This window comes from Octopus bimaculoides, chromosome 14 (assembly GCF_001194135.2).
Source record: "Octopus bimaculoides isolate UCB-OBI-ISO-001 chromosome 14, ASM119413v2, whole genome shotgun sequence".
Lineage (NCBI taxonomy): Eukaryota > Metazoa > Mollusca > Cephalopoda > Octopoda > Octopodidae > Octopus > Octopus bimaculoides.
In genome coordinates, this window is record NC_068994.1 from 3,452,719 (window position 1) to 3,471,080 (window position 18,362).

General features: G+C 39.4%; 2 protein-coding genes across 3 annotated transcripts in view; one reads left to right on the forward strand and one right to left on the reverse strand.

The window, feature by feature from the left end:
- Positions 1-9,556, forward strand: part of LOC106870091 (uncharacterized) — a 36,711-nt gene extending 27,155 nt beyond the window's left edge. Inside the window, exon 5 of the mRNA XM_014916071.2 lies at positions 5,971-9,556. Coding sequence (XP_014771557.2) covers positions 5,971-7,821 — 1,851 coding nt within the window. The 3' untranslated portion in view covers positions 7,822-9,556. The remainder of the gene's footprint in view (positions 1-5,970) is intronic.
- Positions 9,557-10,362: 806 nt separating this feature from the next.
- LOC106870099 (ornithine aminotransferase, mitochondrial) overlaps positions 10,363-18,362 on the reverse strand; it is a 25,922-nt gene continuing 17,922 nt past the window's right edge. For both annotated transcript variants that reach the window (XM_014916084.2, XM_014916083.1), the window contains exons 3-8: positions 15,928-16,152; positions 14,598-14,821; positions 14,087-14,259; positions 13,410-13,488; positions 12,623-12,875; positions 10,363-10,916 (exon numbers count right to left, since the gene is read on the reverse strand). In XM_014916084.2, coding sequence (XP_014771570.1) covers positions 10,747-10,916; positions 12,623-12,875; positions 13,410-13,488; positions 14,087-14,259; positions 14,598-14,821; positions 15,928-16,152 — 1,124 coding nt within the window. In that variant the 3' untranslated portion in view covers positions 10,363-10,746. The remainder of the gene's footprint in view (positions 10,917-12,622; positions 12,876-13,409; positions 13,489-14,086; positions 14,260-14,597; positions 14,822-15,927; positions 16,153-18,362) is intronic.

The window sequence follows — 18,362 nt, forward strand, 5'->3', positions numbered from 1 at the left end:
TTCCATCAAATCAGTCTTCCCAATACTATTATATTTAGTTCCAGTGTAACCTCTTAACTTCTTAATGAAGGTAATCTAGCTAATATATTCCTATCTTAAAAAATGATTAGATGTAATTTGAGGGAAATTTGGCTGCTATTTCTTGCAGACCAAACGTCCATGTAAGGGCTCATCCTTCTAAATGTTACATAATATGGTAGTTACTGGTCCAAGAGAGGCTACTCTCCGTCAATGACTGCTTCATTGATTAAATATATAGTAAATGACCAAATGTATTGTGTAGAGAATGTATTGAGCCCCAATCAGTTTATCCCCAGGATTACTTCGATTTATAGTTTGATGGGTCCAATGAAATGCTATTTGTTACAAGTTGTCACTTTTCCAGTTAATAAGGACCACTTTTCCCCCACTCGACATAAACATTTAATTTTCTGTGAAATTAATTCTTAAAGTCTAAAAAAGCATCTCTCTTTTCCTTTAAGGGTCCCCAATTATTATCCACTTAGTTTGTGTTTCCTTTTCCAAATAAGAAACGAATTTAATTCCTTCAGAATTGTTGACGCAAGTCAATTCCGTAATTTAATCATTTTCCTGAATTATCTAAACGTAACTTCGCCCTGGATGAAGTTGGCTTTCTTGTTTATTAGAAGTCTGGAAGGTATCGATTTGTTAATTTTTCCTAGACATGCTTATAAAAACTGAATTATAAAAGTAATGTTCATCACCAATGTTAAATTACACTGATTTTATTCACTGGATTCCGTTATATACTGGCTGACCTTACATATTTAGCAAATATCTAATTAAATCATTGAAACTATTAGATTCTATATTTCAAGTCGAGATTCCTGAGTTGTGTAGTGTCTTGGGAGAGTCATTACGCCAGTAATAGCAACACACGCACAGGTTCAATTCCACTTCTTTATTATTAGTCAGTTGGTTTGATGGTTTGTTTAACGTGTTGATTAAACAATCAATTAGTTGGTTGTTTGTCCGTCAGAGTTCTAACAGCAACCAAAGTTAGACCTTAGAGCGAAATGGGAGTCAAGGGTCACTGAACAGCAACAGAAGAACTTTGACGCACGAACAAGCAACCGATTGTTTAACCAACAAGTTAAACAAACGATCGATCAGTTAGTTGGTCAGATATGTAACAAATTGACTAATAATAATAATTTTTAAAATGTGGAATCGAACTTGTGCGTGAATTATTATTATTGGCATAATGATTCTTCCAAAACACAACCAAATTTGTTCCAACACACAAATTCACACCAAGAATCTTGCAAACCAAACACAAAAACGAAATATTCTTGAGTAGGTTTAATCAAGAAAAAAAAAAGCTTAATTATAATTATTGATGATAAAGGCTTCAAGGCCGGCAATTTGGTGGGGGGCGGATAAGTAAGTCGATTGCATCGATCTCCAGTGATTAATTGGTATTTATTTTATCGATCCCGAAAGGATGAAAAGCGAAGTCAGCCTCGGCGGAATTTGAACACAGAACGTGGATAGTCGGATATGATCATTGATAATAAAAGATAAGATAACTTATTGATTCATTAATAATCCCCGTTAAGTCAACGTTGATTGCAATTAATAGACTGCAATGAGGGGACCCCGTCAAACCGGGAGGTGAGCAAGATTGTTGCCAGTGACAAGGGAAGTAATCTTCCAGCTGTATATATAGATATATACACACACATGTATATGTGTGTGTGCGTGTGTGTATGTGTGTCTATATAGATATAAGATGTATTAGATGTACAGTTATCTTTTATAACTTCACACACGGTAAGTATTAGAAATAATTGACACCGTAAAAAACATTGCCAATTATCTCACGCCTAAAACGGTTCTGCCGAGGCGTCAGCTTATAAAGCAAGTTGAGTGATGACAAGCAACACAAAAATGGACGACACTGAAGTTTAGCGAAGTAATTAAAGAGGAAAAGTTTAGAGAAGATGAAAAATTGAAGTTTGATGTCAGAGTGTAAATCTATGAGGAACGTATATAGCAATGACACCGATTTCTTTTGTTGTTAAAGCTGGTAAAATATTTTTCATATCTTGTAAGTAATTCTGCAACAAAGCTTGCTGACACCTTTCCCATGAGGGACCCAGAAGTGATATTTCACAGCCTCGACCTCCGTCACACGAAATACAGTGAGTCATGCTCTTGCATTCGTTACCTTTCATCAAATTCAATCTGTCTACTTATTGCAGTATATATCTTCTCTGCTATATATATGTGTGCGTGTGTGTATACGTATATGCATATACGTATACACACACACACATACTCAGGGGACATATTTTGATATTATGGCATTCTCTCATTCGCATCCAGACTCCCCTCTCTATTTGTCTTTCACTGTATATATATATATATATATATACATATATATATATATTATTGTATGTGTAAATACCAAATGTTTTATTTTAATAACAAGTGTTTAAAGTATATTAATGGGTGTGTATGTATGTCTGTGCGCGCGCAGACGTGTGTGTATATATAAGTGTATGTATATGTGTGTATGTATATATATGTGTGTATAGATAGATATAGATATGTATTTGATAGAGAGAGCGTGGTGTGTGTGACTGTATGGGAGAATGACAAGCAACAGAGGAGGGTGAGATCATAAACCGTGCTGATGCATTATACCTGTGCATTTCAGCCACTTGCAGTTCAACTGCATACTTCACACTCTATCAACCCCCCCTCTCTCTCTCTTTCTAACTATCTGTCTTTCTTCCCTCCCTCTCTCTCTCTGTAGATATCTGCCTCTCTCTCTCTGTAGATATCTGCCTCTCTCTCTCTCTCTGTAACTCTCTACCTCGCCCCTCTCTGTGAGACTATCTGCCTCTCATCTCCCTCTGCATCTATCTGCCTCTCTTTCTCACTCTCTCGCTCTACTTTCCTCTATACAGAAACCCACACAAAATATGTACGAATTTCAGTGTTTGATCGTTGATCGTCCACAGGAGGGCCTTTCTCGTAAGAGGTGGGGAGTCGTCTTTCATAGACCGACAGACATTTATTGAGATAATATTACTTATGGTGTTATTTACTGCTGATAAATCTTGCAATATTCTCTAGTGTGTTTATACATAAATTTATATATAAACTTATTTCCACCGTTGGACTTAACTAGTCCGACACAGTAAAGCGCTGAACTATATTCATCACAATTATTTAACTCTCGTCCAAAACTTCACCGTTTTCACCCCTCATTGCTCGGGGGTCCATTCAGAGCCAGCGGTGTCGTTCATTTATTAAATCCACTTCAATCTCTTTCTACACAATTACTTTTGTGTCTTATAAAAACCTATGTCCCTTTTTGTGCTTGGTGAGAATCGTTTGAAGTGCAATCAGTCCACACTCACTCGCGGACAGATACATTATCAGGAAATTTGTTTATGGTCCTGAAATATTTAGACGATAATCTTGTAAAGTTTTCAGACAAATTCACCATCTAACACAGTGGTTCTCAATCATTTTTTTTTAAACCTACGGACCCGTTTGATTCCTATTTTATTCGGGTAGACCCTCGCAGCCATTCGATGTCTAAAAAAATGCTGTAATATTTTCATAATTAAATATTATTAGGAATTGTAAGAATATTTTGTGTATTGTAGGTATATAGGCTATTCATTGTACTATTTTAACAAAAGGTCTTCTATGAACCCCAAAGGGTCTTATGGATCCCAGGTGAGAACCAGAGATTTAATATATTCTATTGGTTTTATATCTTTTAGTGGGGAAGGTAGCTTCTGTGATTTGTTACAGGGCCTATGAGACTGGTAGGAGCGAGAGGAGACGATACCCTCAAACGGGAGATCTGACATGAAGGCTTACAACAGAGTGTGTGTGTGGGGGGGGGGAGGTTAAAACTGGGTAAACGGTTAAGTCTATCACCCAGGGAAACCATGGCCATGACAGGATTTGAACTCGGAATGCAAAGAGTCTGAGCCATACAGCAAAGCACCTGTTCCCACATTCTTGACCTGGATTGATACTTTATCAAACTCGCAAGGCTAAAAAGGCAAGGTTGACCTTGGTGAGATTTGAACTCAGAGCATTGAGTGTTACAACAAATAATTGATGCTCTAACAACTCTATAAGTGGAACAGTGAAAATATTGAAGCATTTACTAAACTTCAACATGTTAACTGTTGTCAGCCAAGGTACAATGATGGGACTATGTTTCAGAGATAGAAATCACCATTTTCTTTCCAGGAAGAATTCTAAAAGACTCCTAGGTGACCCTGTCAGTTCTGGTGCCACATAAAAAGCACTGGTGCTAGGGCCACATAAAAAGCACTGGTGCTGATACCACATAAAATGAATTGGTGCTGGGGCCTTGTAAAAAGCATCCAGTACACTCTGTAAAGTGGTTGATATTAGGAAGGACATCTAGCCATAAAAACATTGCCAAAACAGACAGTAGGGCTTGGCACAGTCTTCTGACTTGCCATCTCCTGTCAAACCATCCAGCCATAAAAAACATTGCCAAAACAGACAGTAGGGCTTGGCACAGTCTTCTGACTTGCCATCTCCTGTCAAACCATCCAGCCCATGCTAGTATGAAAGGAGGACATTTAATGAATTCAATGATGACAGGCTGCTTTCAGTTTGTTTCTATCAAAACCATAGTTACACACCAGACATATTTGAACATATACACATATTTATACATACACACATACATACAAAATAGTACAATAACACATTCTGTAGTTTTCTGGGAAGTTTTATAGGGTCAATAAAATAAGTACCAGTTGTGCACTGGGTTCAATGTAATCGACTTACCCCCTCCCCCGAAATTGCTGGCCTTGTGCCCAAATTTGAAACTAATAATTAATTACACTGTGATGTTTTGTATGATTTTATCACATCTGCTTCTTCTTGTAACCCACTGTAACTTCCGTTCCATAACACTTGCTAAATAGTAACCTTCAGTTTTTATCACTTGCAGGTGCTGACCAGCTGTGAGTTTGATGGTCATTGGACACCAATGTGACCATCACCACCAAGTGGTACCATGTTGTGTGGGATTCCATCTCAGTTGTCGACAAACTGAAGATTGTCTGCCGAAGCTTTGTGTTGTCCTTCAGATTTTGTTTTTATTACCCAAGGTTTTTGTTAAAGTACATTCAGGGCTTTTAATAAGGACCAGATGACCTTAGTGTGAATGGTCAGTGCTACCTGGTCATCATATCGACTTATTGATTATTGGTCATCATCATCATCAGCAGTAGCAGCAATAACACTAACAGTTATCTAACTATGAGCACATGTTGCTAATTACATGTTGCTAATTACAAATTAATTAAACCACAGCAACAAAGAATTAATGATATTCACTTGTTAACAAACTTACGGACATCCTAAAATAACAACAACAAACACTGATAATAATTTATAGACAGGAATGAAACGTTGGTCTGCACTGCCATTTGAAACCTTTATCTGGCTGTCAGGAGCCTCACCTCTTATCTACTCAGCCACTGTGCCTTTCAATAACAGCTGCAGTGACCATGGCAACCACTGATAGATATTTGGTGACTATGGTGACCAACTAATTACAGCTGACTTCAAGTATCTCCTGGAACATGTAATCTATGGACATTGGGCTTGTTTCGAGCTGATTGTATTCCGACATCCCTGAATGTAGTCGTTGAACCTTGGAATATACTCGTTTGTATGTAGCTGTACAGACTTAACTCATCAATTTTATGTCAGACGTAAATCTTTGTGGAGAGATTTTTGAGCATCAATAGTTTTCTCAACAGACAAATCTAATTATGTTTTAATTTATACCAATTTCATTTCAATCCAGATAAACTTTACTATAATCCATAGATACATTAGAAACTTTTTAATCTCAATCCATAGCAACTTTAATCTAAATTGGGATCAGTTTTGTTTTAATCCATACCATCTTATAATCTATATCCCTAGAAAAATAGCAGAATGGATCGTTCTGCAGGAATGAAGAATATTCACGATACCGTTTGTGGTTTACAATTTCCACAGGGACACAATCTTCAAGGAAGCCAAAGAGTGGCACCAATGAGTGAATGTTTAATGTTTCATGGCGCTATTTCCGGTAAACATTTCCCACAAGAGCACAGCATGCAGTCTCAGAGAGTTCCTTACATCACGACAGATACCGTCTTCCCAACCAATATCTACTCAGGCAAACAGATGTTTACCAGTCAACCCTGCTATCTGCCAGCAACTACTTTGACCAGTGTTGATAGATCAGAAGATGACCGTTCGGTCCATAACACAGGGACAGGCAGTAGCGGTGGGGGTGGTGATCACAATCAGTCTACAACATCAGCATCTCCGCCTCTGCCTTCTTCAAAGCATCATCAGCAGCAGCCACAGCAGCAAGTACAACAGCAACAACATCATCATCATCAACAACAACAACAGCATCATCATCATCATAGCCAACAGCAACAGCAAAACCAGTTGCATAAATCAGCTGCTAGCAACTCTGATAAATCTGGTTCATCGTATCAAAGTTGTTGTTCCAATGCCAACTGTTGTCAGCAGAGGAAGAGTTCGCAACAGATGCAGCCACAGACTGCGTGCAAGACACCTTCTCCAATGAATCACCAGACACATCAACATCAACAACAACAGCAGCAACAACAACAACTTCATAACCAGCCACGACAACAGCAACAACAACAACAACAACAACAACAACAACAACAACAACAGCAGGCTGTTAAACCTCGTCAAAAACAACTGTTCTGTGACTTTTGTGGGAAAGAGTTTGCACAGGAATATCTTATGCAAATGCACCGAAGAACACATACTGGCGAAAGACCGTTCCAGTGTGAAATCTGTTTGAAGCAGTTTGCCCGTCGAGACACTTTGAGGATTCATTTGAGAACACACACAGGAGAGAAACCGTTTCAGTGTGACGTTTGCTTCAAACAGTTTGCCCAAAAAGAATACTTAGTGGTCCACAAGAGGTCACACACAGGAGAGAAACCTTTCCAATGTGACTTCTGCATTCAGAAATTTGCTCGCCGTGACACATTACAAATTCACCGTCGAATGCACACAGGGGAGAAACCGTTTCAGTGCACGTATTGTACGAAGCAGTTTACACAGCAGAGTAAACTGCAGGTTCATAAACGAACTCATGTTCGTCGGAAACGATTCCATTGCGACATCTGCTTGAAACTGTTTGCCCGGAAGAGTTACCTAGCAACACATAAACGCTGCCACACCGGAGAGAAACCTTTTGGCTGCGATATTTGTTTGAAGCATTTTTCTCAAAGAGATTATTTGCAGATCCATCGCCGCATCCACACTGGAGATCGGCCATATAAATGTGAGGTGTGCTTTAAGCAGTTTGTTCGTCAAGACACTCTCAAGATTCACCATCGTACTCACACTCGGGAGAAGCCATACGGCTGTGATATCTGCTTAAAAAACTTCGCCCACCGGCATTACCTGGCCATCCACCGCCGGTCTCACACAGGCGAGCGCCCATACCAATGTGAATTTTGTCTGCTCCAGTTTGCTCGACGAGATAAGCTCCTTGTACACCGCAGGTCTCATACAGGGGAGAAACCTTTCCAGTGTAACAACTGTGACCTGAAGTTTGCCAGTCCTGATGAGCTGAGACATCACAAGAAGTCTCATGGTCCTACGACTGTCTCCATGGATTCAGGAAGCTTTAACAGTGCTAACGTCAACCACCAACACCATCATCATCACCATCACATTCATCAACATCAACAACCACAGCAGCAGCAGCAGCAGCAACAACAACATATTTCTTAAATATCGACCCTGGCAACAATGCCAGCCTTTCCAACATCATCTCTATCAATTATTTCTCTTCTCATTTGCAATATGCTAATTTATTCTTCCCATGATGTCTCTCTTCTCCAATGTAACCAGCTACACATCTTACCAACTCTCCCATTCTCAAATACATACATACACACACACTCAACTCCGACTATTACTCTTTAATATGTACACACATCCCATCTATCATGGCAATCTCTCTCTCTCTCAAGCATTTACATTCTCAAATAGAAGACACATTCACTCCCATCTCAGTAAATTCACTGTGGGCCCCTGATTAAACTTTACACTCTACAATATGTTCATTGTGACCCTTACATTACTGACATATATCTCACATTTGAGAAATAATATTCAAATAACACTAGAATTATTCACCACAGGCTTGAAGGGGTAGATGCGTGGTGGCATTGATGCCCTTCTGAAACTGTTCCACAACTCATAACTGGTTTGTGAATCCAGCTCATAAAAAGTTCTTATTTAATTGATTGATCCCAACAAACTTGTCCAAGACTGGTTGAAATTGAAACAGTTGTTTGCGGGTTTGAACTCGAGTAGGCAGAGGGATTAATAAGATAAGACAGTAGTGTTGCCCGAGAAGAAGGAATGGCTGAAGTGTTTAGTAATTCAGACATTATAAGAATGTCAGGAGAAGACCAGGGGGCAACTTGTTAGTAAAGTAAAAGTTGTGGAGTTGGTGGTAGAAGAGATGGAGAAAAGAATGGGTTTGTGGGTTTAGTTGTGTAGCATGTCCACAGGGATTTTTGGCTATCTATAGTGCTTGCATGAGAAACAGCAGCTCCACTGCAGATGGGGAAAAGGGCCTGCTGTCTCCTATCATGGCTAGCTTGTACCACATCCCAAAGGATTGAGCTGTGACTTTAAACAAGTTACTTGACTCTTCCATTTCCAAAGCAGAGGAAATGACTTATCCGATCATTTATTTCTATTAAACAACAAATAAGATTAATTTGTCCCTCAGCCAAACCCCTGCCAACCCCCCAATGCTGTTTTCCTTTTAGATCATAGCAAACTTCAAATCTTTTTTTTTTTTCTGTAAATTCTTCATCTAAGCTCAATCTTTGGGAACCATACGCCAGTGCCATAAATTTTAAGGACCACATTTTTACTTTCATCATTGGTGGTGGTGAGGTGTCACTATCAGTACCATAGACATCTAACCACTCCCTCACTCATTGATTTAAGGTCATTACATTGGAGTTCAGTCCTTGTTCTCATTGAAACATTCAACACTGCACTCTTATGACCTTCAACAACTGACATCGTTCTTTACATTGGAACCCCTTAGCTTAAACAGAAGCTCTCTACCAACTACTACCCCCCTCCCCCGTCTTAGTTGTGGTAACACCAATTTATTGGGACACAGCTCTGTGGAGTGTCCCTTCCCAGTCATGATGATGATGATAATTAAGTCTGTAGCTATGCAAAATCTGTAGACACTCCCCTACTTCCCTCGCCCATAGTTTATGTTTTTATTTCCCCCTACCCCCAGTCATATAGCCCCTTCCCCCCAATAGATACCATCATATTCAGTGACCCCTATATTTGTCTGTCGTTGTTTGCTTTTGGTGCCTCACCCTATCTTGAACCCAGACAGCAGACTTTTCACTTGAACTATTTACCAGTTGGCTCAGATTCAGTTCAGAAATAAATCCAATAAAGAGGTCTAACCATGGTAAACTTACTCCTGTTGTTGTTTTTGTTATGAAGGACATTGGTCAGGGACACACACCAGGCAGAGATTATATATTTGTTGTTTTTTTTTATGGTCTGTTCAAATTTGCCCTGATGTCATCTTTGCCTTTCAGTAACCAGCTGGAAATATGTTGCAAATAACCATTACATGGACAAAACAATGCATTTTAAGCGTTCAAACCCTAGCAAAGTTATGTCTTTCATCTATACACACAACTACCCCTCCCCCTCAAAAAAAGCAATGATGCAAAGGCATTAGTTTACTATTTCCAGCCCTTTACTCACTCAGTCTATACCAGTGAGCAACAGATTAAATATTTTGTGGTGTTTTAGTCCCCCCTCCGCCCCTCTCAACAAAATACCAGTTGAATTTTTAGGTCCACTTTATGTTCTGTATTGAACCCCTTCTATAATCAACTTTGCAGGGGTTGATAGAATACTGAGGTAGATGTAACTGCTCCTCTAGAATGTGAACTTTTGGAATTGAAATCCTTCTGACGTCAGCCTCCCAAGAGTGGATAAAATAAAGTGCTTTTACTCTTTTCCTTAAAATCTGTGGCCTTGTCTGCTCCAATGCGAAGAGTATCTGAGATTGATTTATTGGCAATTGAGGTTACATATGATGGAGACCATGTCTTTGTTTGACTTAAATGTAGTCAATCATGGGTATAACTGATGTTTAATTGACTCTCAGTTGTTTATTGAAGAGGATGAAGGAAATGAAAGTGGGGGGGGGTGAGACTGAGGTAAGAGTGACAAGATTGGGGTGGCAAAAAATAAGTAGTGACCACAAAAAAGGGAAATATTTTGTTTATTCATTTAAAAAACAAAAATCGTTTACAACAAATCTTTAACAGATAGAAAATTTATAACCATGATAGTAGAACCAAATTCTAACAAAAATTAACTGTGTGTGGGTGTATAAAGAGAGAGAATTTGTATTTGGTGCTCTCTAAATTCCAAAAAGATCCCCCCTCCTCTCAAATTGTTATTCTTTTATTTAATTAGAATATAATATTCAAAATAGGGACCTGCAAAAGAGAAGCCAGCAATTGTCAAAGAAAGAAATAGGTTCTGGCTTGGAAGATGGACAGAATTAAGAATCTAACAGAATTCAAGGTTACTAGGAATGGTTAAGACTTGGTGTTGGTCAGTTCTGGCTGTACATTCCGGACTGTTCTAATGACCAACAATCTCATTAAGTGTGTGAGCGATAATATCTGTACACTTGTGTAGCTCGGATTCTGTGATCACCAACGGAGGGGAAAATCTGATGATATCACCATGAGTAGGTTTGGCAAGGAGGCCGTATTCTCTGAGCTTCAGGCAGACGTCCCAGGCATCGTATTCTAGAAGAGAACAGAGTTGGAAACATGAAACATAATTGTCATAATGGTGATAGTGGGGGACTGAGTAGTTTGAAGGATTGGGTTGACAGTGGTTGACTAGCCATATCAGGCCAAAGTATACTATTTTATGTTCAACCTAGCCAAATCTGACCTCTTACACATACTCTACAATGTCATTCTAAACAAATCAATCATATCATTAAAATCTTGAAGTTATAACCTAATGCATAATTAATTCAAAACACCTTTAAACCGAGTGAGGAGAACCTTCTTTCGTACCAGGAACGGATTGTGTGTGAAAAATAATGAATCTTAAAGACATAACTTATATTTCCCTCGCTTTTTTCATGTCAGTGGGCAGCATTAAATTAATTGTCCAATTTATGATGGAATGATTTCCAAGTCGCCATCTCCCACTAATTTGATCCAAGTGGAGATAATCTACACCTAATTACTGCAAAATATGCGGAGTTATGCTCCTGTTGTGTGCATGTTTAGCCTTCAGTAAAAACACTGATCAAGCAGACCTATGGTCAAAAGTGTTCCAGCCTTAATAATCCTATCTTTTGGGGGATATCATATATAGGAGTACAATGTCCAAATTATCTATATTTTAAGAAAGTAGGATGTATTTTGAGGGAGATTTAGCTACTGTATCTAACATCAAATGACCATGCAGGCTACCTCAGTGTCACTGGTAGCAAGGGAGACATTTTACTGAATATTTTCTTTTACTGGTTTAATTAGAGGATCAGGAAGGAGTTATCTACCTTTAGGCGAAAAACTGTTGAGGAGCAGTGAGAATAGGGGAATGGTAGGAGTGTCCAGTACGAAACAGTTTTGTTGTTTAGATTCAGATTGATTCAACAAGCAATAGAAGATGCTCCAGTCTAGTAATGGAAGCCCGTCTATCATAGCTTGGGTCAACTTGAGGCAACAGTAAAACACACTAGCCCCAAGTGTCACTCAGTGGGGTCAAATCGAGTTCTCTTGATTGCAAAGCAAACTTATGAACCAATTTGGCCAGGCTGTGTCAATACCCTCTCCTGCCTACTCCCAGTAATACAACATAACATCTACTGAACAGCTACATACATATTGTAGATATATATATATATATATGAGGTCTGACCAAAAACTATCAGGACTGCTGCTATAAAAAAAGAAAACTACAACTCGTATCGATTCAGCATTTAATCTCCTTCAAAGCAATCTCCTTCTGAAGTCACACTTGATCCAGCATTGTTTTCATCGATGGAAGCATTCCTGGAACTCCTTTTGGGGGGATAGCAAGCAGCTGCCTTGTCGTATTCTCTTGGATCTCCTCAATGTCTTGAAATCTTGTTGGGGTCTCTCACTGCAAAGACCGAGCTTTGGTTTCACGATCATAGCCATAGACCCAGGATTCGTCACCTGTTATAACTGCTTGCAAACAGGTTTCCTCTTCCTCAACACAATCAAGAAGTTCATGAGCAGCTGAAAACCTGATCTTCTTTTTGAGACAACCACATTTGACACACTTTACTTTCAACCACTGTTATGAACAAAGAAAGAAAGCAAGAACGTTAGAGTTCCAAGTCAAGCTGTGCCAAGCAGCTTCTCTTTGTGTACTTTAGCTCCGTTACTGTAACAACAGTCCCGATATTTTTGATCAGAACTCATATATAGATGTGTGTGCATATATATATGTATGTATGTATACTTACTAGCATCGATGACAATGGCATTGAGTAGACCTTTGCCTCGTACAGTCTTAACAAGGGAGGACGGAAGTTTGGACAGTTCCGCACGTAAGATGTGTCCCATCTTCTCAGAGTTCTCTACCAACATTTCATCTTTGATCACATCCATTGCTGCTATAGCAACTTGACAGGCAAGAGGATTCCCACCAAACGTAGAGCCATGTTCACCTGGTTGGATGGTCAACATCACCTCATCATCAGCTAGAATAGCAGACACCTGTGAAATAGAAGAAAATAGAATAACAGTGTTAGCAGCAAACGAACATTGTTGCCGGGGGGGGGGGGTTCAGTGTGAGAATGTAGTGAAACAAGTGCGTTGCTGTAAGCAAACACTGTTTCCATGAGAAGACTACCTAAAAAACAACAGTATTGTTGCAGAGTTCTATATTTAAGAGATGAGGAATTATATATATTTGTCCTCATCTTGTTTGTTGTTAACATGTTTTGGCTAATATGCCCATGGGCATGTGGCGTAGTGGTTAAGAGCGTGGGCTACTAACCCCAAGATTCAGAGTTCAATTCCAGGTAGTGACCTGAATAATAATAATAATATCAAAAAATACCTTAGGAATGAGAACCCAAGTGGAGATCGCTTATTATTTGGTTTTCTTCATAGGTAACCTAATTAGGCTTAGGCAATGCTTAGATGCTGGTGTCTACTTTTGGGAGGTTCTGTGGCATAGAGATTCTCTGAGTGTGTGTGTGTTACATATATTTAGTATAAATGAATACATGAAGGATATCGACTTACCGGCAAAACCCCACCAGACAAAGCCTTGCCCAAGATGACAATGTCAGGTCGAACATTCTCGTGATCAACAGCCAACATCCTAAAATAATGACAATAAATATTATCAATAATATTAATACGCTGACTTTTTGTTTTTGTTCATACTTGTTGTGTGCATCACACTTACTTCAATGAAGTGACAAAGTGAGAGAAGAGGACAGAGAGGAAGTAAGAGAGAGAGAAAGAGAAAATGAGAGTGAAAGAGAAAGAGAAAATGAGAGTGAGAGAGAAAGAGACAGTGAGTGATGACAGCGTTTGCTTTGTGTTTTTAAATGTTTATCACATCGCAAGAGAAGTAGATACATAGATACATTGCTGAATCAAAAGCGGGAGAGAAGAGGAACACCATGAAAGTGAAAGAAAGGAAGTAAGAGAGAGACAGTAGATACATAAATCCAAAGAAAAGTTAAGCCACAGAACCCATGCCGAATCAGACTGGAACCTGGTGCAGCCTTCCATCTTACCAGTTTCAATCACACCATCCAACCCATGCCAGCACGGAAAAGGGAAGCTACATGATGATGATGATGATATGTATGTATATTTTGTATATCTAGCCCAAGCAGTTTTATTTGTTTAATTAAATCATTCTACACACACGCATGTGTGTGTGTGGTTTATTATATAAGGATACGTACCTTCCAGTTCTAGCTATTCCTGTCTGTACTTCATCAGCAATCCACAACACATTGTATTTATCACAGAGCTTTCGGACTCCCTGCAGGTAACCTTCATGGGGTACAACCACCCCAGCTTCACCCTGAATAGGTTCCATCATAAAGGCACAAGTATTTGGGTCTTTGATATGCTCCTGGAAATAATAATAGGAAAAAGGGGCCCAAGATAAAGAGATGTTTCTATATAGAGCTGTTGTATAGAGTGGAGAATAGGGATCATAAGGAGGATAAATTAAGGATCTTGTAAGTAAAGAGATTAAGGGAACTAGCAAAATAAGGGGTACTAATGAGTAAACTGATTAAGGGATAGCTAGTTAACAAATTAAGATGACTAATGAGTAAAGAAATTATTGATAAGTAAACAACTTAAGGGACATGTCTATAAAATGAATTGGATTGATTAGAAAAACAGATTAATGGGAAGGGCAAATAAAAAAATTTAGGGGCTTGAACAAATAGATTAAAGTTTTACCTCGAGGGCAGCTAAATCATTATATGGGGCAATGGAGAAACCAGGCATGTATGGTCCAAACCCATCATAACTGCTGGGGTCAGTTGAAGAAGAGATAGCAGCAAGAGTACGGCCCCAAAAGTTGCCTTCAGCAAATACAATTTTTGCCTTGTTATCAGGTATCTTTTTCACTTTGTAGCCCCATTTCCGAGCCAACTTACAAGCAGTTTCACCACCTTCAACACCTGTAAAAAACATGAAGTAAGAAAAATATATGAAGGCAGGTGTTGTTTATTAATTTTCAAAGAAATTATCACGTGTAGCTCAATCAAGTCCATCACAAACAGGTTCGTTTACATTCTACTGTGAACAGGGTCTACAACAACCCTTAACATCAAATTCTTCTGTCAATAAGATCCACAACATGGATCCAGTGCGTAAGGCCGAGCCAGACGTGGTAAGATGTTGAATTGAGTGATCCAGGGAGAAGAAATGGCAAGAGACCAAAGTTTGGTATCCAAGTCAGGTGATAGTAGTGTGAAGATGTTACATGAATTGGTCAGTTAAACAGTGATTGGTGTAGCCAATGGTTTGACTTATATATACAAGGTAAGAGAAGATATGAGTGGAGATGCAGGTGAAAGGGTCAGAAATAGAGAAGATGTGGTACTTGGGTCCTGTAAGGGATGAGGTGTTGGTGAGGCATGGAAACATATTGTAAAGGAGCTGGGAACAAAGGGAGAATCCAGGAAAGGATTTATAGCCAGTAGGTCAGAAGGAATGTTATATTGGAGATGCTGATGTTGAGGATGTGCATGAGGTGGTCGATAGAGAGATAGGGGTGGTTTCTAGAAAGATAATGGAGGTTTCTGAGATGACTGTAAATGTATGTATATGTATATACAGTCATGTTGGTGCCATATAAAAAGCACCCAGTCCACTCTATGAAGCGCTTGGTGTTAGGAAGGGCATCCAGGCATAGAAACCAAGCCAAAACAGACAATTGGAGCCTGGTGCAGCCCTTCAGTTTCCCAGCTCCTGTGCAAGCTGTCCATCCCATGCCAGCATAAAAACAGATGTTAAATGATGATGATGATGATAATGACAAATGCAAATATACAGACACATACGTGTACATGTATACACAAACACAGAAAGGCTTCTTTCAGTGTTCATCTACCAAATTCACTCACAAAGCGTTGGTTAGCCCAAGGCTACAATAGAAGACACTTGCTCAAGGTGCCATGCAGTGGGGTTGAACCTTAAACAACATGGCTGGGAATCTTTGTCAGACAATCACACCTGGCTACTCCACCTGTAGAGTAACTAAAATAGTGGATGGATGACTTACCTGTGTTCATAGGTAGCACCTTGTCGTAGTTAAACAGTTTTGTCATGTATTCTTCATAATTTCCAAGGACGTTATTGTGGAAGGCACGAGACGTGAGAGTCAAAATATCTGCCTGCTGTTTGAGGGCATTGATGATTTTGGGGTGACAATGGCCCTGGTTCACAGCACTGTATGCACTCAGAAAGTCAAAGTATTTGTTACCTTCCACGTCCCACACATATATACCTGTCAACAAAGTAAAAGAAAAAAATAGATAAACATTATTAGACTCAAAAAATAATTAACAACAACAACACAAGTAATATTAATACCAAAAGGTAACATTTATTTATCTCCTCTTCAAAGTGGATGTTGTGTTAGAACACGGCATACTGCAACAGTTACCACGAGAGAATCTCTCATATTGGTTTTCAGTGCATATGAGCACTCTTTTTTGCATCACTAGCAGGGAGAGAAATCACCTGCCATCACCAATGCCAAGACTACCAGATCACATGATTTTAGCCTTGCCAATGGTAGACACCTGAATGCTGGAGATAGCAGTGACATCTCTGCAAGCTATATACATAGAATCACAGTGACACCCACACATCCCTACAACGTCACAAAAGGTTTGCACTTTGGTCTTCGTGTCGTATTTTTAGAGCAAACCAAGCAGAGAAGATTCATTCATGGTTAGCCCAGTTGGAAAAGCAAAAGGATGGTGGTGAAAAGGAGTCAGGATGTACCCTCAATTTCCAGGAAAGGTCAAATGGAGGTGCTGATGTTGAGGATGTGCTTGAAGTGGTCGACAGAGAGATAGGGGTGATGTCTAGAAAGATAATGGAAGTTGCTTGTTGATGATAGACTGAACTTATTACTATAAGTAGTAGGCTATTCCAAGTGGACCCCGGTTGAGAACCAGTGACTTCCACTTTATTGTCATGGAAGAATGTAGTTAGAGAGGACCTGGCAAGAATATAAGCACATGACCATGATGATGGTGATGATGATCCCTGTAGCTGTGCCCTTTCTAGCCAAGATGAGAAATCCTTATTACTGCGACCAGATGGTGTGGTTTCCAGTTTTACAAATCCATCTTCAAAAACCCAACCCTGATCCTTTTTAAAATCCAATATGATTTCAAAGATCAATAACTTAAGAGATCAATCAGTGTCCTCCAAAAATTCAACTTCAATATTTAACTCTGATGCTTCCGCTTGACCACTTTTCCAAACTTTGCTGCCAATCTGTTACCAAATCCATTATTATTGGGTTAAAAATAACAAAACCTAAACCAAAACAAAATATAATTTCCTGACTGGGGTAAAAGGGAGAGGGTTTTATTTGGGGAAAAACAAAACAGGGGAATTCAAACACTGACATCATGAATGGGGGGGGGGGAGAAAGGTCAAGGATATATGACCTTTAGGGTGGGGTGAAGGGGGAATGTTGATGACATCAAACTGCTGTCAAGCAATTAACTGTTATGTAACAGATCAGTAATGGTGGAGGAGCAATGAGAAAGATTTGTAGGTCATCTTGGCAAAGTTCCTCTCAACTAACATGAAAACAGGCAAATATGTTTGTACTTGGAACTGTTACAACAACACCACCCTCTGCCACCACCACCACCACCATCACAAGCCAATGAGGAAGCCTCGATGAGGTCATTTGATTTGTTAGAACTAGCAACCAATTCTCCTCCAAAACTCACTACCACTGTCTCAAATAAGAAAGGACACATTGGACAATGCAGTCGTAAGTGAATGAGAATAAAGGATGGGATGGTCATGGCAGGAATGCCTTTGATCATACTTCTACTAAATTAGGACTGACCTGTGATTAGACAACAATAATGACAATAACACAACTACCAAGAATAATGAGGGAAATTTGGCTGCTATTTCTAGCAGATGAATTGGCCATACAGAAGCTCCCTAATTAAGCTAACAAGTGAACCTCTAGACAGTTGTTCATCCTGCTAGAAAAAGTAACCATATATCCCTCAAAAACATCAACTGAGTGTCTTAAATAGTTGAAGGAGACATTAGATAATGAAGTCCTAGAGAAAAGGCGGGATGGGCATGACAGGATTGGATTGTTTTTCCATCATAAATCTGTTGAAACAGGATTTAACCCAAGCACTAAGCCACAGCACTCCTCAAGAAGCAAGATTAATCAACATACATCTCTCTCTCTCTCCACCCACCACCCCTTGCCCCCCTCTTTATTCCTTTCTATCTCCATCTACCATCTGCCACTCAACCTATTTGACCTCCTCCTCCATCTTTCCCTCAGTCCCTCCACATCCATCTCCCCCTTTCTTCTCAGATTTTCTGGTCAATATTTATTTCCTTTGTCCTTCTGATCTCCCACCACTCTCCTTCTCAACCTCCTTATTTTCCATCTCCTTCCTCTCCTCTTTCAAGATCCACCACCACCAACACCAACCA